Below are 23904 nucleotides of genomic sequence, written 5' to 3' on the forward strand. Positions count from 1 at the left end.
GTGTTTGAACCAAGCTATTCAGCAGATAGGATTGCTGTAGTGGCCGCTGTACAAGTGTTAAACCTGACTTTTAGCTCAAAATAGATTTTTTTTGTTTTCCTAATGATTTAGTGACCCAACTTACTCAATCATCTGTGCAGTGATGACAGGTTCTCTTCCTGGTGCAGAACTTTTCACACTAAGGGTGATAATAGACTTGGGTCCTATGGCTGAACACGGAGGGGGAAAGTCTAATGAATGACAAGATTGTGTTACATTCACAGGTTATTTTACATTCAGTGTAAACAATGCACAGGCTGTCCTCAGACGATGAAAATGGAGGGTTCCCGATGGGAGCTTCTTCTATTGGGTTCAGCCTGAAGGCCTGAAGCCATAAATTCCCTCAGCGCCAGAAGTTCAGTGGCAGCAAGAGAACCTGCCGTCACTGTCATTCTACAGGATCCAGCAGCCTGCACAACAAGGGACATACAGTAGTCACTATACGTAAGGAGTAATAGGGAAAAAAATGCGTTTAGCTAAAACTCAGCTTTACGTGTAAATTATTAAGCCCACGTTCCCATTGGACCGATCTGACATGTGAAATCACATACCAAATCGGAGCCTATTGCCGGCAACAGCACCAAATCGGTGTGACATCGACTTAGGCTATCAAATTGAAGCTGGACTTCAGCTAACAATTTTTATTAGCAGTTCTAGTAAACATTTATTTATTTTTCCTTTGAGGATAAAGTTTTTATATGAATGAATAAAAACTGACCATTGTAAGCACCCCATGTCAGTAGTAAATGGTTTATCTCAACCGTATAACTGATAATTTGTCTGGATTTCTTAGTCTGTTAAAGTAAGTTGACAAATAACAGACTTACTGGCCAGATCACCAGATGAAAATAAAGGCATACAATCTAAAGAATAATGAATGCAACTACCACACCTAAAAAATGGTAAGCTGCTATTAAAAAGTGTTTGTTTTTTGTGTAACACCAATTTAATTTGCACAAGTAAAAGGAAAAGTACAGGAAAACAAAACTTACAAAATGTGCAAAATGAAAGGGAGAAAGCAGATTACAACACTTAGATTTCTATTCATAAAGCAGTGAATGTAAATTTCACCACACATTGTCTTGTGGAGAATCGGTCACTGTCCTTTAAAACACATGCACTTGGAAAATTCAGCTGGAGGGAAAGTTTGCTGAATGCCATATTCATTACTTAAAGGATAAGTTCACCTTTACACGCCCAGTCCCATTGGACCTGTGTTATGTTCATCATAAGGCGAGACTGCGAGAGGAGCCGAGATACACAGGACTGGCGCTGTGTATCTCGGCAACGCCATATTTAAACTGCAGTGTCACTGACAAGGCTGCAAATTACACTGATAAGGCTGCAGATGGACACTGATAAGGCTTCATTGGTGAGCATTTAAATGTAAGTTTTTTTTTTCCTTAAAAAAATGTTTTCCTTAAAATTCCCTCCTAAACCTGGGGTGCGTGTTATACACCGGCATGTGTTATACACTAACGTGTGTTATACACCGATAAATACGGTATAAACTTCTAAATACCTTTTCTCATCAGCAGTATATAGCAGTCTTGTGAGGAGAGAGGAGTCTTGTAAGTCTTGTAAGAGGAGTTTACAATCTTTTTTCACTGTCCCATGGAGCTGCAGGACCCCTGACCATCTGTCTGGACAGTGCTGTTCACATGAACCCTCCCAAGAGAAAAAAATATTCTCTAGCAATACGCCCAAACTGAGCATGTGTACAGTGCCCCCAAGGCTCTGTTCTCTCAGGGGATGGATTGGGTACAGTAGGAGAAGGAGAGGATCAGAGAAGACAGGATCAAACAGCCTTTGTAGACAGTGCACAGGATTAACCCCTTAGGTTCCACAGAGAGTATGACTAGCATGTTTTACTGCATATGCAGACTGATTTTACGGCTGTGGGTTTAGTAACACTTTAAAGTACTACTAAAGTATTGTTTGTTTCTTCATTAAAAATAATAAACGTGTATACTTAAGCCCCATACACACCATATCATATGAGTTTCAATTTGTATGCAATCAGTCCCTTGCACTACATGGTTTTGGTAAATCTGAACACAAAAATCAGCAGAAAATCTGATAGTGTGTATGGGGCTTTAACTGCTCTGTGCAGTGGTTTTCCACAGAGAAAGCCTGGTCCTCCTCTTCTTGGGTCCCTCTTTGGTGCTCCTGGCCCATCCTCCCTGTTGAGTGCCCCCACAGCAAGCAGCTTGCTGTGGGGGCACCTGAGCTGAGCCGCAGCTCCTTGTGTCCATTCAGACACAGAGCCACGGCCTGGCCCCACCACATTTTTCTCCTCATTGGCTCACTGACTTTGACAGCAGCAGCAGCCAATGAGGGGAGTCTGTGCAACATAGTTGGATCTCGGTGAACCTTAGGTAAGTATTAGGGGAGCTGCTAGAAGGTTTTTTTTATCTTAATGCATGGAATACATTAAGATAAAAAACCTTCTGCCTTTGCAACCACTTTAAATTTAGTAGATAGACTTTCAATTATTTTTATATTTATATTTTACAAATTAGTGGGACGTTCAAACACTATATCAAAGTATAATGCACATGTTAATAGTGGTTTTTATTTTGATTGTTTTGTATATACTTTTTTCTGGTATTTAATAGTTTTTCATTAAGGTAGAACTATAGCTACAGGAAAAAAAAAATGTTGTGAAATATATAAAAAAAAGATACATCTGGCATAAAACTTTATGAACGATGATGTTATCAAAATTTACAAGACAGGGAAAACCCAAACCAAATCATTTCTGGCTTACTCTAAATCATTATATTTCAAATAAGTAAATACAAACTGTCAAAACAAATTCTTCTCAAATGGTACAGCATATGGTATGTGATTATCCGCATTGTCCAACGCAATAAAGCAGGTTTTGATACGATGGTATAATGAAATGTTTTCAAAGTTTTCAGTAGAAGGCTGCAGCCGATCTGACAATATTCATTTTCCTGGTGGCCTAAGCAGCAATAAATATACATAGATTATTATTTCCTTAAAATGTAGCTGCTACTACTTATTCCTAAGAGAACACAGTGTTTAACAATATTGCATGCCTTTGGTGTTCAACCAATACTGTAGCATGTACAATTCTACAGTGGTTCACATTATGCATGCATTAGCGTTAGAAAAGCAAATGGTATCTGCAATATTAACTGTAGCTAAAAAATGTATTTTATATTTATATTATTTCAGTTAAAATGTAAATTAAAGTTGCTTTCTGACTACAGTCTGCATGTACTAGCTAAGATTGTCACAACAATAGTGCCAGCATCCTGCACAATATTTCACATGCTTACAGCTAGGCTGTCTTCTGAAACTGGTGCATCTGAAAAACCTTCTGCTTTCTATACTACTTTACAATTGCCAACCTCAGCCAAGGGGCAGTTTTCACAAAAGAGAGGGTGATGCCAGTCAGGTAAGAAAACTGTTAAAGGTTCACATTTTTTTTAATATAAAAATAACAAACCTGTTATACTTACCTGCTCTGTGCAAGGGTTTTGCACAGAGCAGCCCCGATCCTCTTCTTCTGGGGTGCCTGCTGACGCTCCTTGCCCCCTCTTCATTGGGTGCCCCTGCGGAGAGCTGATTTCCATGGGGGCACTGGTGCTCCCGAGTCCCACTACTGTATCCATTGACACAGACAGCAGGACTCGGCCCTGCCCCCCCCCCCGACTCCCCCCCGATCTTGTGTCGCTGGATTTGATTGACAGCAGTGGGAGCCAATGGCTGCTGGTGAAGCCTGGTTTTGCAGCATGACCCTGCTATGGTTCTGTATTTCTGTATCAGGGGTCTTCAAACTATGGCCCTCCAGTTGTTCCAGAACTACAATTCCCATCATGCCTAGTCATGTCTGTGAATTTTACAATGCCTCATGGGATGTGTAGTTCAACAACAGCTGGAGGGCCGTAGTTTGAGGATCCCTGTTCTGTATAAATGAGCTTCGGCAAGTGAGGACAATTTTTCTTTTATACTGCAAAGAAGGGCCCTTGACAGTCTGTTTTTTGCACTATATTGTTGCAAGACAGCAATTGCAAATTGTGCTTGGAAATAACTGTACAATATACACCTGCTTATAGAGACAGAATGCAGTGCCATAAGTCTACAGCTGGTTGTGGAAACTCTTTGTTTAGGTGTTTTTGTAATACAGTTTATAAGCTCTAGTTTGGTTATTTATGTCTTTGCCATTTATGTAATACATTAAAAGGAGGTTCTTTGTTGTAATTGCATACACAGAACTGTGCTGTTGATATTTGGAGATGTTTATTGAAGCGAACGCTGAGATTGATTTTCAGTATACACAGGCACTTCAGACACCAGTTGCAAGTCAGTTAAATACTTAAAAGGATAGTTCACCTTTTATAAAAAAAAAATACCTATGCAGGTAAGGGATGTTTGTAGATTAAAACAAACTGTGCAGCTCTGACTAAAGATGAATAATACGCTTGCTATAGCTGTAGGCCATTTCCATACCCTATGAAGCCTGACTGGACTAGGATGTTGATAATTGAGGCCTAGTCATCACTACTCACCTCCACCATCACAGGAATGAGCTCTTTCTCTGATTCAAACCCCCTTCACATACTTTTTATCTCCCCTGATGCAGTAGTTCTGAGCTCAGAATTTGGGAGCTCACTCTTGTGATAGTGAAGGTGAGCAGTGACGACTAGGCCTCACTTAGCAACGTCCTGGGAGTATTCCAGTCAGGCTTTATAGGGTATGTCAATGGCCTACACCTATAGCAAGGGCATTATTCAACTTTCGTCAGAGCTGCACAGTTTGTTTTTATCGACAGATGACCCTTATCTGCATTGTAGTTTTGTAGTAACTATTCCCTTAAGCTCATTTTTTTTTAGTAGGAACTGCCATTGCTGACTTGTTTTGAAAGGCAAGTGCTCCAAGGCTCCTTTGTTCACTATTTCACAAGTCTCCGATCTGAATTAAACACAAATATTATTGTGCTACTGGAATAAATAGGAAAGAAAACCTGAATTAAACATGCATATAATATACACATGCTTTTTGCACATGAAGCGGTGTGAATCCCACATAAAACTGAGGGTGCCAGTCATAATCATAACCAAGAACTGTTTGTGTTATGATGAAGCTGGGTGCAAAAGGTAAACAAAAATCTATCCGGATACACAGTCCCTAAAACTATTACTGCTATTTTCTTTCCTTCTCTGTCAGTTTTTGTCATATTGGCAGAATATTTGTTAGAATTCACAGACCGTTTTCTCATTTTAAGATGAAAATAGAATACCAAGCCAAACAGGAAAAAAGTCAAATTGATTGTCTTTTTTTTTTTTTTTTTTTCTGGATTGCTCTCCTTTGCTAAAAAAAAAAAATTTAGGCAGTTGTGCCAGAAAGCTCCTGTCTGTTGATTTGGTCATTCAGATCCTCATCATTGAACAGTCACATTTGTTTTGTCTTTGTTTTATTGGAATGGAATTGTATAAAATAGAAAATCTGAGCTATGCAAAGGTGTGAGACACTGTAGAGGTTTCCAGAACTGATGTATACTGCACAATATTTTACAAATCTTTGTACATTCATTATAAATTAACCTCTACTACCTTTAAGAAGATTTAAAAAAAAAGCTCTTTAGGGCTCATTTACACTTGCTTTGGCTTTAACACACATTAAAGTGTCTACCGATTCAACATGCTTTTATGATGTGTTTTTGAAGCTTCGATGAAGCTTTGGTGAAGCACCAGGGATGCTTTTGAAGCTTTTTCGAAGCTTGACAGATGCCCTGTGTGTGTGTGTGTGTGTGTGTGTGTGTGTGTGTGTGTGTGTGTGTGCGTATATCTCATACCTGCAATTTCTCCAAAACAAAGCAAAGCTAATGCTGAATTAAAGCCTCTCAAAAGCCACAGGTACTTCAAGCAAGCTTTGTCATAGAGTTCTATGGAGGCTTTGAAGATGCTCTGAAGCACCACTAAAGCGACATGGGGTATAATTTTTGAAGCAAAGCCATAGCAAAGCAAACACAAGGTGTAAACAGGACTGTAAGCTAACCATTTTATTTAGTGACGTGAGCTTTGACTGGCATTCAGAGAGCTTTAACAAAGCCTGTCAAAGGCTTGTTTTGAAGCAAATGTAAACTAGCCCATGGGGGACAGTCCTGCCAAAAGTCGTGTTCCTGTTGTAGATTTTAGCAGATAGAATTACCCACTGAACTAAATATTGTATATTGGGCACTTCAGTAGCAAAATCTCTTTATCGTGAAACCTGGCTCTGTTCCAACCTGTACATTGGAATTTTCTGGCCATCGTGTTGTTTCCCACTCTTTTATTTGCAGTATCCGTAATATTAAATAAAAGAATTCCACAGGGACTGCTTCAATAATGGCCTTATTGTGTGTGCAGGTCTATAGGAATTGAAGTGCAGAGATTGGACTGCCACAGTCCACAAGAATTTGAAGAAGCTATTAGATGTTAAAACTCTCCAGCACCTAACAAAAACTATTTTCTGGGACTTGACCTGGTAATTTGTAAAATTGTTTAGTGTCACTTTAAGCAATACTAATTTGTCTTGATCTAAATGAATCCTTTTGATTAATTAAATTAAAATGATTATTAACTCCTTCCTGCCAACCGCACACATATATGCAGCCTTACGGAAGTGGGCCTTTTTATGTTGGGGGGGGGGGGGGCGCATATTTGCACATCTCCCTTTGTGCTGGGGGGGGGGGGGGTAGCACAGCGTGCTCCCAGCACAGAGACTGGGCTCTTACCGAGAGCTCTGGGTCTTGTACTAATGATCATGACCAGAGACTTTTGGTTCTGGGTCTCCTGAACACTGTGATAGCCTCTGATTGGCTATCAGAGTGATCATTCACTGTAAAGCCTGCCCCCATGCTTTACAGTATATTTTCCTACTCTTGCATGAGAGGAAAATGTAAACAAACCAAAGTGTGTGAAAAATATATATATATAATAAAATTGTAAATGAAAAAAAAAAAATAAGGACAAATAACAAGATCAAGGTTTCCCAGGGTTGGGGTCAAAGGTCAATGTCAGCATATTTTGGGAAGAATAAAAAAAAATGGTGTGTTTTTAGGCAGGATAAAAAAAAGCTAAATGTGCACCATATTTGGTATTGTTGCAATTATCAGGAGCAGGAGAATTATTTTTGGGTTGTTCTTTGGTGGTAAATTATCATAATGGTAAGAAATATACAGCTAAATTTTAAATATATATTTTTTATTACTTTTTTGGTCCAGTTTTCCTTTGATAATAAAAAAAATAAAAATCAGGAGATATCTGTTACCATTTACCAACAAAAGAAAGACCAATTTGTCTTATTTGGTCTATGTTGGGGTTTTGTTTGATGGGTTTTTCACTTTCAAACATTTCTGACTGCAAAACCCGCTTGAGGCTGGTCAGTTGCACCAGTCAATAAATTCTGGATGATCTCAAAAGCATCTCAAGTTGATAGCAAAATGAGGTCTTCAACACAAGCCCAAAGCCTATAATTGCAGACCCTTTTGTTATTTATATATGTCCAGAAATGCAGGATCATTTTATGGATGTTTGAGAAGACCTGCTGGTTGGTCATCTTCGGTTAATGAGAAAACATTTAATATGACATGAGGGTTATAAGAGGCAAAATATCATAAAAAACGCATGTGATGTTAAGTCAAGTTTAGGAGATATTTACAGTACCTATAGGTAAGCCTTATTATAGGCTTACCTATAGGTAAAATAGGTCAAATTCATGCATGGGAGCTTACCCCCACTTAAAACACTTATCTAGCTCCATGTCACCGCTTCAGCACTGCTCTTCTCACTTCATGAATCTTACAGGAGAAAATGAGGACAACACAGGCTCCTGTTGCCATCATTTAGACTCCTGTGAAGAGGGAGTGAGGTCATGGTTTACCATTTCTTTTGTGTATCTATGGACACACACAGCCTGGCACAGGTGCCTCTTTAGCACCAGGCTTACCACAGGATCCACCCAGAGGAGGGAGAAGCTGACATCATCAATGGGGACTGCCAAAAGAAGAGGAAAGCAAACTTTCTGTGCAATATTGTTGCAGAGACCAGGTAATTATTAGCTTTTTTTTTATTAAAAAATTTTTTAGTCTTTGGCACTTTAGGCAGATATTTAGCTTGATGAGAAATTCTCTTTAAAAACAAATGACTGAATCAAACGTTAGAATTAGGTCTTTTAATGTCCAAATTACGGATTTAGAAGCCTGCTGTAATCCAGTTTGGTAATAAAGTACCAAAGGGCGCAGCATCCACTTAGAAACCACAACTATTTCATAGGGAAACGTTTTGTCAGAATTGTGATTTTTTTTTTTTCATCTTACAACTTAGCATTTCTATGTCAAATGTTGTTTATTCATTGAAAAAATCTATTTATCTTAGAATTTCAGTTTTAGAGAGGAAACAAACTGGATTTTATTACACAGGGAAAAACATTAGTGTGCTGGAATACATTTTTCAGCTTGTAACTATTCTCCTGTATAGTGCACAAACACGTCAGTGAATGCATGCATTTTTATAACAAGACCATTACATAGAGCCAAAAAGTGGTGATATGATCCTTTGACCATTGTATCAAGTCTCTCTGGTCTTAAAGTGGAAGTAAACCTATTGATTTAAACAGTTAAAAAAAAAAGGCATGCCGGGAATGCTAACTGCACATTGGCTGTGCTCTCAGCCAAACTATCAAACCATCCAATGGCTGGTGTCATAACGAATCACATGTGCAGCACCATAGCATTTGAAGATTAAACAGAGGCAAAGATGGCAGCTTCCTTGGCTGAAAACGATAGGGGAGTTTACTTCCACTTTAAGCCAGACACGCGATCCGAAAATCGCACGAAAAATGGCGCATTCGAATCAATCTTAAGATAATTGGATCGTTAGTACAGAGCTTTTGAGAGCCGATCAGGACAGTTCATCCTATATTATTCTATCGGAACATGAATGGAAAATTTTTTCGTACCATGCCAGATCGTGCGATTTTCGTTTAATCAGTACAGCCATCGTTCGAAAATGCAATACACATGACATCACTTCCGATCGTATGAGAATTTTTGGTGACTTTAGTTAATTCATCAGATTCGACATGAGATTAGCATGCAAAAAAAAAAAATGGATGCTGGTTCGTCCGATAATCTCATCGTGTTTATGGGGCATTACAGTTTAGAAACACCATAAATGTGGCAGGAAATACTTACGTTTTTATTATTTAGCAAGTATATACTAATTGTAAACATTATTTTGAGGAATTGTTTTTTGCTAGTAGACAGGAACTTTAGGGTTGAAATAAAAGTTTGTAGGGATGATCAAGCTCATTAAAGTTTTAATGTTTGGAAATAGTCACATGGTACATCGGTATAAGCAGCAGCCATGGCCTGTCAGCTTTGTGTGTGGCTCAGTATGTTCTGTATTGTCTTACTTCACTACAAATAGACACATGAGGATCTTACAGATGTAGGGAGAAAAGGAGAGCATTTATGCTCTGCGTGTATTGTTTATTCTCTTTGTGTTTCGACCTTTGGGAAGCACACGTGGACTTTAAAATATGTGCTTTCAAGAACCTGCCAAAAACTGTTTGTACTATAAACAGCTTTAAAATGTTAGGGTTATACAATGTTTTTTTTACCTTACAAAAACATTTAATCACACGTGCTGAAGAGCAATTTGGTTTTAGATAAAAGTACAGTACACTTTAGAAAATGCATCTTCAATTCTAGGTAAATGGGTCAGGAACAGCACTTTGTGGCAGCTGTTATATTTTTTAAATGTTAGGATTTTACGTTTGGAAATGGAACCAGATTAAAGCCATTCATGACTCTTACCTCCTGTACTGGAGGCACACAGGCCATTGCTGTGTGTTGTGATTTTTTTGTTTCCTCAATAGGTAGACTTCACTAGAGATCCAGGGACACTGTGGCTATCCTTCTCTCTTTTCTTTTAAGGAATATGTCAAGAATGCTCTCTAGCCACTTGCCAACCACCCCATAGAAGATTTATTGCTACAGGGCTGTCGCACTGTGCAAGATCACATGTATATATACATGATCCTGACTTCTGTGTGTTGGGCGCAAGTGCTCGCCGGCTCAGTCCCGCTGTAATTTTACACAGCGGGTCCCGCGGATCATTTGGTACACTGACAGAATGGCAGTCTGCCTATGTAAAGGGAGATTGTCATTCTGTTAGTACAGAAGGCATGGATCCTGTGTTTCTGTAAAGCAGAAACACTGATCCATGCCTTCCACTAGTAAAATCACCTCCCCACTTCATTTTAGGTAGGCACACATTTAACCCTTTACTCACCCCTGATGTTAACCCCTTCCCTGCCAGTTTCATTAGTACAGTGACAGTGCATATTCTTAGCACTGATCACTGTAATGATGTCACTGGTCCCCCAAAAAGTTTCAGGAGTCCAATTTGTCAGCCACAATATCGCAGTCCCACTATAAGTCGCTGATCACCACCATTACTAGTAAAATAAATAAATAAAAATATTACATAGTTTGTAGATGCTATAACGTTTGCACAAACCAATCAATATTAGCTTATTGGGATTTTTGATGAAGAAATTTCGATTTTTTTTTTTTTAATTAGATGTGTTTTATAGCAGAAAATACAAAATATTGTTTTTGTCGGTCATTGCCCTGGGTGTCAACAGAACAGGAATCTATCTAACAGGGACATAAAGAGCAATGCAGTTAACCATACCTCTCTATCTTAAACTAGTTGAATCAATGGTTATTTTTATTTACCACCTGAAGATTTTGTACATAAGAGATATTGTGCACCTCTTAGGCTCATGTTTACTCCCCCCCAACCACTACTACACTCTACCTGTCCACAATGACCAACTTCTATCAAACAGTCATGCTGGGAGCTTCGATCAGCACTTTCAGCCAATAGCTGCAGTGCTGATCTGTGTATTCTGATGGGGGTGGGAGGGAGAAGGGGGAGTCCCCCCTGTCAGAATGCAGTAGCTCAGTGTGAGGGATTCTTGCATCACACATCACTTGTTGGTTGAATGGAAATAAAACTGAACATGTCTACCCAGCTTTACCCATAGTAAATGCAATGTAACTGTGTATTGTTTTTGTTGTGTATTTTGTGGTTTTATCCATATTCAGATCAAATGTGATCTGCACATGACATCAGTTAAAGAAACTATATATATGTATATATATATATATATATATATATATATATATATATATATATATATATATATATATATACAAACGCAAACTGAAAGGGTGGAGGGGACAAAGCAAAAACCTTCCAAATAATTTGCAATTGGAGTCTCCAAACATACAGGAAGTCAGCAGATGATGCAGCCTATCCCTTTCTACTTACAGTGGGGACGGAAAGTATTCAGACCCCCTTAAATTTTTCACTCTTTGTTATATTGCAGCCATTTGCTAAAATCATTTAAGTTCATTTTTTTCCTCATTCATGTACACACAGCACCCCATATTGACAGAAAAAAACAGAATTGTTGACATTTTTGCAGATTTATTAAAAAAGAAAAACTGAAATATCACATGGTCCTAAGTATTCAGACCCTTTGCTGTGACACTCAAATATTTAACTCAGGTGCTGTCCATTACTTCTGATCATCCTTCAGATCATCCTCACATTTTTCACTCTTTGTGAAAGGGGGTCTGAATACTTTCCGTCCCCACTGTATAACTGAAATTATTTTTGGGTGGCCTGCCCTGTTAAATGAAAGTTTGTTTTGGGTATAGAATATTGTATGCATATATTTTTCTTTCACTGATAGTGGCTGCTAGCCTCAGGTGCTACGTAGCTTATTAAGTGACTTCCCCTCTGATTATAGTGGGATGTGTGAACAAACTGGGGCCACATTGATTCTCAGCAATCTGTTTATTCTCTGTGGCAATTCCCAACAGCTCAAGAAAAGCACACAAAGAGATATGACCAGGCAAGTTGAGAAAATAAATTAAGCCAGTGTCAACTTTCCTTGTTTCTCCCTTCATTATTAATGGACAGAGTGGGGCTCATTTATCAAGAGGAGGAAAAATTAATTGACACAGGCTTTAATATCATTATGCTTGGCTTGTCTGGTCACATTTCTACACTTTGTGAAAGGCATTTTATTACAGTTTACGGGAACCAGCTGCTGCAGCATCGCTGTACAATGAAAGCAGGTGCATAAATAACACACCCCTGGATTAGGGAGGTGAATTTGTGCTGCTTCAGGCAAAGTAATGCTTCTCTATCATGTGTCTTAGACATGTGCGTCTAATGCAGTCTTCTTAACAATTTATTGGGAAAAAAAAAAAAAAAAAATATATATATATATATATATATATATATATATATATATATATATATATATATATATATATAGTAAATATTATTTTGACCTGCAAATTTTTTTATGCTATTTAATTCATTAATGCTGGTCTGGGTGCCTCATATCTTTCTATTACTTTCTCATAATCTGCTTCACATTAGAATGAAGTGACATATTGATGAGGAAGCTGTGAAATTGAATACACAGCTTTCTGCACTGCTAGTTTTGTGTCTCAGTTTGTGACCAAAAAACAGAAAAAAAAAAAAAAAAAACTGCGCTAAAGTGCAAATGAACTCAATTGCAAATAAAAAAAAGACAGCTGCACTAACCAACACCGAGATACCAGTGTAGCAACTTAAATTGTAAAACAAAGTTGTGCTGCCTTAAAGAGGAAGTAAACCCTGATGAGTTTACTTCCTCTTTTTTTCCCTGCAAAGGTAAAGCATAATGGACTACTATGCATCGCATAGTAGCCCGTTATGTGTCACTTACCTGACACAGGAGCCAGCGAAGTTGCCGCTGTCCCCTGTAGTCCGCCGCATCCATCTTGCTTGTGGCGTCTCGCAGCTCCGCCGAATGACAGCAGCGAAGCCACGATGATGTCACTCCCGCGCATGCGCACGGGAGTGGCGTCTCGCAGCTCCGCCGCTGTCATTCAGCAAAGCCGCGATGACGTCACTCCCGCGCATGCGCACGGGAGTCGACAAATGCGGCAGCTCCATTCTTGGAACTGCCGCGTTTAGTGTGTGCGCCTGCGCGCCGCTGTCTACGGCGCATGCACCGTAGACAGCGGTGCCCGTTTAGGAGATATTTCTTGGACCTACAGGTAAGCCTTAATCTAGGCTTACCTGTAGGTCAAAGTCGTTTGTAAGGGTTTACTTCCTCTTTAACATGTTTGAAACATTGATCCTATCCCTTTAAAATCAAATTATCATGGTATAAATAATGCTCATGAAAAACAGCAATGTTTAAAATATGAATTAAATATTTAAAATTGTGAAACAGAAAATTCAACAGATGTAAATATAGTCCCACAGGTGAATAAATAATATAATAATATATAATATTTTTTGTGATTATTTATTCACCTGTGGGACATTCTTTACATCTGTTGGATTTTCTGTTTCACAGTGTTAAATATTTGATTCACAAATGAAATGTTGTTTCCTGTGAGCACAATTTAGGGCATGATAGTTTGATCTTAAAGGGATAGGATCTTTTTTTTTTAACACATTGTGTCAGTGCACTACAGTTTGTTTTACTATTTAAGTATTTATAAAGCAGCGAATTACAGGCCAACAAAATAGAAACACTTTGACATGGCTTTTTGAAATTGTGAAATGTAAAGGACATCTTTGTAATTGTTGAAAAAAAATCTGGCAAGACTGTTCACATTCCCTACGTCAGGTCCAATCTGGTGGGGATCTGTGGCAGTTTTCTATATTGAAAACTACCATGATCCCTTTGTTACCAAATTTCATGAAATAGAAATTGATGCAGGTGGCATAGATAAGCCTGATACAGGTCGATCTGCTTTGTCATTATGGCACATGCCATTTGTTCTAGTTTCTTGTGTCATAATTATAATTACGGTATGTCGTAAACTTTGTTAAATACCCCTCGTGTGCATATATTGTTGAGCATGGTTTCATAACACTCAAGCATAATCTTATATGTTGTGGGCAGTCTTCTTTTTCTTGTTGTTTTTGTGCCAATTCTACTGGGTAGTGTGCAACACTAGTTTGATTCATAATATCCATTATATGTGAACAGCCAACAAATGACTGCTGTTGGAACTGTATGAGAAATTACATGGAATTGAAATAAGGAGCTCGGTAGTAGGCCATATTCTGTCCCGACACCTAGTACAGATAGTCATTTACTATGTAGCTTGTGAGTGACATTCCTTATCTGTAATGACAAAAGCTAGATATTCTAACTATGCCTGGAGGTACAGCAAGAAAGAAAAGAGAACAAGCGCTGTATTTCCTTGGCTTTTTCAGAGATATGGAGCCACACATGTCAGTGATTGCTTAAGTCTCGTTTTTCTGGCAAATTACTGTCGGTGGAAAAGCTAGGCAAAAATCTGACCGTTTTATCTGCTGAACCATTGTCATGCTGCCTGTACAGTGTTTTTACGTACTCAAGAAATCCTGTATTGCTTTTTCAGCAAATATACAGTGATTATCATAACATTTACAAGTAGTCAACAGAACAACTGCACTAGAGACTTTTCCTTGTGTAAGCTACTGGCTACACATATTTTTACCACCATTCTCAGAAATAAAGTCATACCATATAACCTTATTTATGCATAGTCAAAATATTCTCCACCAGGGCAGGACCAAAACAAGTAAGTTTTTCCTGGCTAAGTGCTTATTTAACCACTTCCAGCCCAAGCCAATTCAGTCTGTGTGTATGTGGATGTGTGTATATATATATATATATATATAATTTTTTGGTAAAATATAAAAGATGATGTCATGCCTGGTAAATAGATATTTAACATGTCATGCTTTAAAATTGCACATGCTCGTGGAATGGCGCCAAACTTCAGTACTTAAAAATCCCCATAGGTGACACTTTTTTTTTCTTATAGGTTACCAGTTTAGAGTTAGAGGAGTTCTAGGGCTAGAATTATTGCTCTCGCTGTAATGTTCACTGCAATATCGCACATGTGTGGTGTGAATGTCATTTACATATGCAGGCAGAACATACGTATGCATTCACTTCTGCGTTTAAGCATAAGGGAATGGGGGCACTTTAATTTTGTTTTTCACTTACTTTTTTTTTTTTTTTTTTTTTTACACTGTCCCTTTATTTTTTTGCTAACTTTCATTCCTATTACAAGAAATGTAAACATCCCTTGTTATAGGAATAAGGCATGACAGGTCCTCTTTATGGAGACATCTGGGGTCAATAAGACTCCAAAAATCTCCTCTACCCTGGAAGCATGAGATGAAAAAAACAAAACATTGATCTCTGCTTTCCAGGGGAAAAAACAGCAGTGTTTATATCTGCCAGAGCCAGAAGTGATGTCATGAAGTCACTCCTGGCCTCCCACAGTTATAGAGACAGCCAGGGACCATCCGTCCATGGCCAGCTCTATGGTAATCTGCTGTTGCCATTGGATCGAATCTCCAGCTTCCCAATTGCAAGGGAGAGCCCGAAGAGGCACCAGAGAGCAGTGGGAGGGGGTGTCCACTCCCTCTGCCTGTAAAAGCAATCCAGCAGCTAAACGGCCTCTATGATGGCTTTTACAAGTGAGGGAATTGCCACCTGAAAACTAAGATATCTGGATGATACCTGTAGCTGCAACTATTATCCAAATATCTCCACTTCAAAATAAGGACGCCATATGATGTCCTACGGGCAGGAAGTGGTTAAAACATCATTAAACTTAAAAACAAAAATTGAATATATTGCAGATTAGCAGTTCTTTAATGTGGTGGCTGCATTTGTTTTTCTTTTTTAGGCTTCTGTCTTAGACTTCCTTTTTTAAAGGTGCCTCTACTCCATTGGAGGTGCAAGAGAGGCACATTTGGACAGCTGAATTGTCAGTCTGGGGAGAAGGTATTGATAGACTAGCAGAATTAGGTGGGTTTGACCGACAAATTAAAGATCAATATAAGCCCTTCTGTTCAGTGTTAAATGGCTTGTCTTAACCCTCTAACAGTTAGTCTGAGCAGCTATGTATGTTCAAGGAAGTTGAAAAATAACATGCTTGCTGGCTAGGTCACCAAGTGAAATATAAAAAAATTAAAAAGGAATGCTGCCACCATATATACGGTAATTGTAAAGTCTCATGTTTTTTAGTTAAATTAACAAACATGTTATACTCACCTGCTCTGTGCAGTGGGTTTGCACAGAGCAGCTCAAATCCTCCTCTTTTTGGGTCCCTCCTCTGCGCTCCTGGCCCCTCCCTCCTGTTGCATGCCCCTACAGCAAGCAGCTTGCTAGGGGGGCACTCAAGCCGAGTCACAGCTCCCAGTGTCCATTCAGACACAGAGCTGCGGCCCTACCCCCTTTCTCTCCTCATTGACTGACTGAAAGCAATGGAAGCCAATGGTGCCACACTGCTGTCTCAGTCAATGAGGAGAGGAGTCCCGGGCAGCCCAGACAATCCTACAACTGTGCTGGATATAGATGGGGCCCTAAGTATTAGGGGGGCTGCTGCACACAGAAGACTTTTTATCCTAATGCATAGAATGCATTAAGATAAAAAACCTTATGACTTTACAGTCAGTCTAAGGATTGGTAAGCTGCAATATATTACATTTCCGGGTTATGGTTTACCTACTGTAAGGCCAGTGATGGAAAATAATTGATTATACTTGGTATTTTTCGAAATTTTATATTAGATCTTGACTACAAAATAATGTAACCAGTCCTTTTTGTTAGCTGTATGATGCATACACGAGGAAGCATTGCACTGTAAAGGGACTGTATTAACTGCTTGCCGACCGCCGGCTGTCAATTGATGGCCAGGCGGCATAGCTCTCGTTGTGGGAGGGTGTCATATGAAACCCTCGCCTTTTTTCGGCCCACCAGGGGGCACCCGCCCGCCATGTCACTGGGGACTCGATGCGCATGTTTAAACACAGCAGGACCATGGATCTGTGCGTTTAAAGACACAGATCCACGGTCCTGTCAGAGGAGAGGAGACCGATGGTGTGTTCTCAGTACACAGAAACACCGATCAGTCTCCTCCCCTTGTGAATACCCTCCCCCTACAGTTAGAATCACTCCCAGGGAACATAATAACCCCTTGATCTCCACCTAGTGTTAATCCCTTCCCTGCCAGTCACATTTATACAGTAATCAATGCATTTGTATAGCACGGATCGCTGTATAAATCTGAATGGTCCCAAAAATGTGTCAAAAGTGTCCGATATGTCCGCCGCAATGTCGCAGTCATGATAAAAATCTCAGATCACCGCCATTACTAGTAAAAGAATAATAATAATAAAAATGCTATAAATCTATCCTCTGTTTTGTAGGGGCTATAACTTTTATGCAAACTAATCAAAATACACTTATTGCGATTTTTTTTTTTTACCAAAAATATGTAGAAGAATACAGCCTAAACTGAGGAAAAAATTTGTTTAAAAAAAAAAATTGGATATTTATTATAGCAAAAAGTAAAATTTTTTATTTTTTTTAAACTTGTCACTCTTCTTTTGTTTATAGCGCAAAAAATAAAAACTGCAGAGGTGATCAAATACCACCAAAAGAAATCTCAGTGGGGACAAAATTAAACAATTTCATCTGGGTACAGTGTTGTATGACCCCGCAATTGTCAATCAAAGTGTGACAGTGCTGAAAGCTGAAAAATGGCTTGGGTGGGAAGGGGGTGAAAATGCACTGTATTGAGATGATTAATGTGTCATTAAACCCACATCATACAAAGCAATCAATAAATGGTGTATTACATGCTGTTCATACTCGCTCAGTCACTATGAGATTCGTTGTTTGTATTCTGCAAAAACCTAGATGATCTTGTAGCTCTCTATCGCCACCTTCTGTTCATGCGCCCAATTCGGCTAGGGATTGTGCAGCTGTTGAGGCAAATCTGCACATGCTCAGTTTTCATTGAGTTTCTATATTGAGCATTTCTTCCCTATCACATCTGAGCAGCCCATGTGACTATAGATTTACAAATGTAGGTGTGTACACATGTGGGCATGTACACAGTCCACTTCCTCCCCCCTCCATGCCCACTAACCAGCTGAACACAATGAGAGCAGGAGATTACATGTAGATTATATGTATATTAATGGAGGCTTCACCTCCCTCTTACTCTAAGAAAGAGGCTGGAGAGGTATGACACAGCCTGGGATTGGCAGAAATCAACCCACACCATGTTATTGCCAAAAAATAATAAATATTTGATTTCAAATATATATTTTTATGTGATGTGTCATGTGACAGCTCTATATCGATTAGGGATTAGGGATCAATTAGGGAAAAGGATTTATTTTATTTTTTTATTTAAAAAATGACAGTGCCATCATCCACATACAGACAATCTAAATGAAACATTCTTTACTGTTGTTGTTTATTGTTTGCAGTGTGTTTACTATCACTTTAACCATGATCTCTAGCAGTTTCATGCAACATGTTTAATATTTGACTCTGTCTTGTAGCATATCTTCAGTTTCCAACCGCCTCCTTAGAAGGCTTTCTGCCATGGGGCTCAACAATGATTACTTCCACCTGTGATATTGCCACATTTGAAATAGGAAGTAAACAATTCAATTTATTTTTATTTTTGTTATATACTTGCAAAGACATTGAGACACATGTTAATATTACTATTCCCTGAGCAGTCATGTTCTTGCAGCCGCTTTCTATGCCAGTGAAAGCTTTCCATTTAAATTTGGGTGGATGGTTTTCCAGCAATGGCTGGCTGTTTCACTGTGCTGCTTCATGCAGCCTTTAGAGAGCTCGTCATTTTTTTCCCCCCCTCATGTTTTATTTGTTTAAGTATTGAGCAGTTGTTAGGAAAATGACAGTGTGTTGATTTTTAAGAGGGAATCGATTCACAGAGCTGGAGCCGCCTGCCAAAAGCCTTTCCATGTGGCTTTGTCTGGCAGATCCAGGACCTGGATGAGTAAATAGACTGCATAGCTGATGGGTAGGCAGCAGGCATCAAACAGCCTTTAACTGGGCCAAATCCATCTTCTTTTTGATGCAGCCGTGGAGAGGGAGAGGAACGTTCAGATCACAAGTCTGCAACTTTAATAGCTTCTTAAAGGCCTCAGGATGTCCTGATGAGGTATTAAAGGAAGTAATTCAGGAAGAAAGGGACAAATAACTATCTCCGGATGCTGACTGACCCTTAGGGTTGACCGCATCAGGGTGTTCAAAGACAAGTGCAGACCTGCACTGATCCAAAGAGCACTTATTATTATACTAGCTGTTCCACTGTGAGAGCAGGCCCTGGGCCCCCATGTCTCCTGACCCTTAGAAATAACAGGCAAGTTAACACCTTCTATGCTTCAAGGCACTTGCAATCTACTAAGCAGTGTTATGCTCGCTTGCTGAAGCCATTAACGTTTTCTTGTTAGTCTGGAAACAATGAAAAGTCATTTCTTTTCCATCTGACTGTTGGTTATGAGTAGTTGTATTTCTTTTGTTCTTTTTTTTTTGCGGTTAGGGTTTCTGAAGTATGTTGCTGTGATTTTGATAACACAGAAGCAATTATTCTTATCCTACTACAGATTTAACTCTGCTTACTTGTGCAGAAAATCTGCTCCGTGTTCATTGACAGTTAAGGTAGATTCTAACCCATGCATCAAGATCAGGAAATCTCAGGCGTTTAATGTCTATTAAAGCAATGATGATTTTTATGGCCAAGCACTAATGCTGCAGTATTCCAGATAAGCAGTTCGGCAGCAGAATATTATATCACGGTAAATAAACTACTAAAATTTATGTACTGTACTAAGAAAAAAAATGTAGAAGTATATACTGTACATAAAATAGACCATTGCTGGCACATCTGGTATTCACTTCTGAAGTTTTTTGCTTCAGTTATGTTTATATTCAGAATTTATGTTGCTACAGTTATTGGTTGCTAGGAATATTTTAATTACATAAACTTATTATGATAATATTATAACTCCATGGTCACAGAAAAATGAAGCACATATACATTACAATGTAGAATGCAGACCAATTTACCCCGTAAACAGAGACCATTTAAAGTGAAACTTCACTGGAATAGAATAATCAATATATGATGGATGCACAATTTTTAACTTTAAACCACAGACATGAAATATGAACAAAGCATATCCCTCTATATTGTGTATACTGTGTACTTGTACACTGTGTACTTGTCTCAATTAAGGTCACTGAGTGTCATTTCTGTTTGCTGTTCTATTCATCTGCAGTCCACCTAAATCACTTCTGACAAGTTTTCCTAACACCTAGAGAAACATGGTGTCAGTGGAAAGAGCTCCAAATGATTGACAGCCACAGCTCTGTTCCTGTGTGCTGTGTGAAAGGGGGGTGTCTCTCTTCCCTCCAATCAGCGTTAGAGCTCTACTCACTCAAATCTGCAGAGTGTAACTTCAGCTCTCTGCCTCCTTTTTTCTAAACTCTCAGACAAGCTTTATAAATGCAGCACTTTGAATGAATGTAGAGAAGACTGCGGATAAACAAGTATACCTTCTGTAGGAGGATTTGTTTCATCACTGTTTATCCCCTGAGGCTAGTCACTTCATTGGGTATATGTAAATTATTACAATGATGTTAACGTTGGTTTATCGTATTGCACTTTTATAGGAGGCCCTTCTGCCAGTTAAGATGGCATACTCTGTCATATCAACTCTTAAAGTTATCTTTATCTTAATGCATTCTATGCATTAAGATAAAAATCCCTCTGTGTGCAGCAGCCTCTTTAATACTTACCTGAGCCCCCTCTTGATCCAGCAATGTTGTGGGATTGCCTCGCCTGCCCGGGACTTCCCTTCTCATTGGCTAAACAGCAGCACGGTGCCATTGGCTCCCACTGCTGTCAAAGTCAGTCAGCCAATGAGGAGAGAAAGAAGACGGGCTGAGCCACAGATCTGTGTTTGAATGAATACACGGAACTGCAGCTCGGCTTGGGGGCACCCATAGCAAGCTGCTTGCTATGGAGGCACTTGTTGGGAGGGAGGGGCCAGGAGAGCCAAAGAGGGACCCGTGAAGAGGAGGATCAAGGCTGCCCTGTGCAAATCCACTGCACAGACCACGGAAATATAACATGTTTATTATTTTTAACAGAAAAAAAGAGACTTTACAATCACTTTAAATCTACCAGAGATTTAATCTTTCTGATTCCATTGAAGAGCACTTCATGCTGAGGAGTGACAGCACCCGCACCTGGTCTTGACTTTCATTATAGTGCCCTGATCCTGGATGAGCTTGCTGCTGAGTTCTGCCACCGGAATGTGATTCACCCCATGCCCAAAACAGCCAGCTGACTTTTGGCACTAATCACAGTTAGTTTAGCGTTTATGAAGCAAAAACCTTTTAGCATGTTTTGGACTTAATGACACATTGATGCAGAACTTTTCAATAAACTTCTTAAGAGAGCCACGGTTACCACTGCTGTCAATGAAAAGTTTAGGTCCACAACTATAAACTTTGTAATCAACAACAGCAACAGTGACACCTACAGATTAAAATATAGTATACACAAAAAAAAAGTACTAAGCTTACATTATTGTTGGTGACATATCAATATTTATTTTCCTCCCTATACTTCTGTTGCAGCACAGAATAGGATTTATATTGAAATTAATTTGGTTTTTGTATAAAGTAAAAGCAATCCATCAAGGTGTATGTTAGTACTATGGGAAACATGAACACCACACTTAAATGAAGTTCCCCTTTAAGACTTCTTAGGTGTTAAATTACTCCAAGTGTATAAGAAAACATGCTTATGGAAGCTGTTGTCTTCTTTTATGTTTTGCTTATTATTTGTTTAGCTGATTTTCTTTTTTTCCTATCTAGCATGGTCTGTGGCACTTCTACTGAAATAAAAAAACTGCGTGCTTGCAAAGTGTGTAAAAAATGAACAGTTGCCTTTGTTTGTTTTCTTTTATTGTAATCAACACCATCCTTTTTTGTTTTATAGGTTTTGGTTTTGTAACCTTTGAAAATGAAGACGTTGTGGAGAAAGTCTGTGAAATTCATTTCCACGAAATAAACAACAAAATGGTACGTTTCTTGTGTAAATATCCTGTGATGGTTTGTAATTTGTTTAGAATCATCATGTGTGTATGCATGGACCACAGTGCTCTTCTTGTTAACAGAATGCATGTGTGATTCTGAACACAACAAACTCCAACTTTTAAAAACTGGGTAATAAATGTTTAATGCCACCTGGCAAAAAGCCAGTCTTTTATGCTAAATGCATAAAGTTAAAGAAGTGAGTATATAATGATAACCATGTCCCTTTTAAGCAAGAATTCTTCAGAGATATAATGGCAGATGAGCTCTTTCTTAAGGAACAATTCCAAGCAATAACTAAAATGATTAAACTGCTAATGCTGTTCGGGAAACATGGCAACTGTGCCAAAATTGGAAAGACCACTTAAAATGTACAGCCAAAACATTTTTTTGTTTTGGATAGAATGTGGCAGGGTTAGATTCACTCTAACTATTGGTGCTGGTAACAACTCTCTCCAGTACAATGATGTGAAATCTAAAAATTTTGAGTCCTCGCAGGAACAGTAGGTATGGGGAAATCCATTCTAATGCCAGTTGTCTGAGATGGAATATGCCCCCACTTTGAAGAGATTTTCTTCTACTTCCTGCTGCGTCTTTTGGGACAGGAAGTGATTGTAAAAACACCACGTGTTACAGAAAACCTGCCAGTTTTCTTATCAATTTTATATTTTACTAAAAACAAAAAAAGGACTTTAAGGGACATAGGATTTTTTCCACACAATTAAGGATGGTAGACTCTATCTGTATGATGATCAAGAGCTGGAACTTCTCCGATTTGAGAATTCCTAGCCTACACATTTACAATTTCTGAAACGGGTGTTTCCAGAACAGATTGCTAGCTACAAGTTGAGTTTAGGACCTATTCATACCATGTACCTTGGACTACATCAAACAGCTTTGCCCAATGCAGTCCCTACACTATAGACAAGCAATTTTCCTTGAATCCTATGAATTCAGTTTACAGGGGCACACTAAACCACATGGCAATGCATTTTGGTGGATAAAGATGAATGAAATGTAATTTTGTGATATTTCAAAAAGTTATTTATTACATCACATTGTCACTGCTCCCTTCACATTGGCAAGATACAGTCACTGACAATGCTGATACTCACGCCCCCTCCCCCTGCAACCCCCCTTTCATCATCCACTGTAGTACACTCAGGCACAGCTCACATGTAAGTGGCAACTCTGATCTAAATTGAGGAGCAGTGCAGCATTGTTGCCACACCATCATAGGAAGCTGTATTCAGTAGATTTCACTTGCAGGCCCAACAGGTGTATGTGAGTGGTTGTAAACTCAGACAAAAAAAAACCCTGCAAGACAAAGGCATAATGAGTTAGTATGCATTGCATACTAGCTCATTATGAAATACTTACCCCGTACACAGATGTGACTAGTGACACATCTCCTGGAGTTATTTTCGTGTTTGCTAGCTCCGGCGCAGTGTTCGATTGGAGCTGCGATGACATCACTCCCGCACATGCGAGGCAGAGCCGCTGGTCACGGCACAGCTACTGAAGAGACGGCACAAGCGGGCCGTTTCTCCAGTGTGCATGTGCCAATGTTAATTTGTGCAAATTTAGGAGATATTCACGGTGACTACAGGTAAACCTTATTATACCTGCTTTATGTTTGCATTGATCATGTAGTTTCACAGTGTCATTTGTTTCTCGTACATATAGTAGAGTAGATCTTCACATTCTAGCATAAGCAGTTTCGGTTTTTGTTGAAACATAAGTCATTTGGCATGATTGTGCGCAGTAAATGCATTTATGTTTTGCTCTGTGTCTTTTAATCCCTTCATGATGGAGACTAAA

The 23904-nt window shown here is 39.0% G+C and overlaps 1 protein-coding gene across 12 annotated transcripts in view; it reads left to right on the forward strand.

Annotated features, from left to right (window-relative positions):
* MSI2 (musashi RNA binding protein 2) overlaps positions 1-23904 on the forward strand; it is an 845284-nt gene that overhangs the window by 548500 nt on the left and 272880 nt on the right. For all 12 annotated transcript variants that reach the window (XM_077482429.1, XM_077482423.1, XM_077482428.1 and 9 more), the window contains one exon: positions 21989-22071. In XM_077482429.1, coding sequence (XP_077338555.1) covers positions 21989-22071 — 83 coding nt within the window. The remainder of the gene's footprint in view (positions 1-21988; positions 22072-23904) is intronic.

Source organism: Lithobates pipiens, unplaced genomic scaffold, assembly GCF_037356315.1.
Source record: "Lithobates pipiens isolate NorthernLeopardFrog02 unplaced genomic scaffold, aLitPip1_a1.2 Scaffold_16, whole genome shotgun sequence".
Taxonomy (NCBI): domain Eukaryota; kingdom Metazoa; phylum Chordata; class Amphibia; order Anura; family Ranidae; genus Lithobates; species Lithobates pipiens.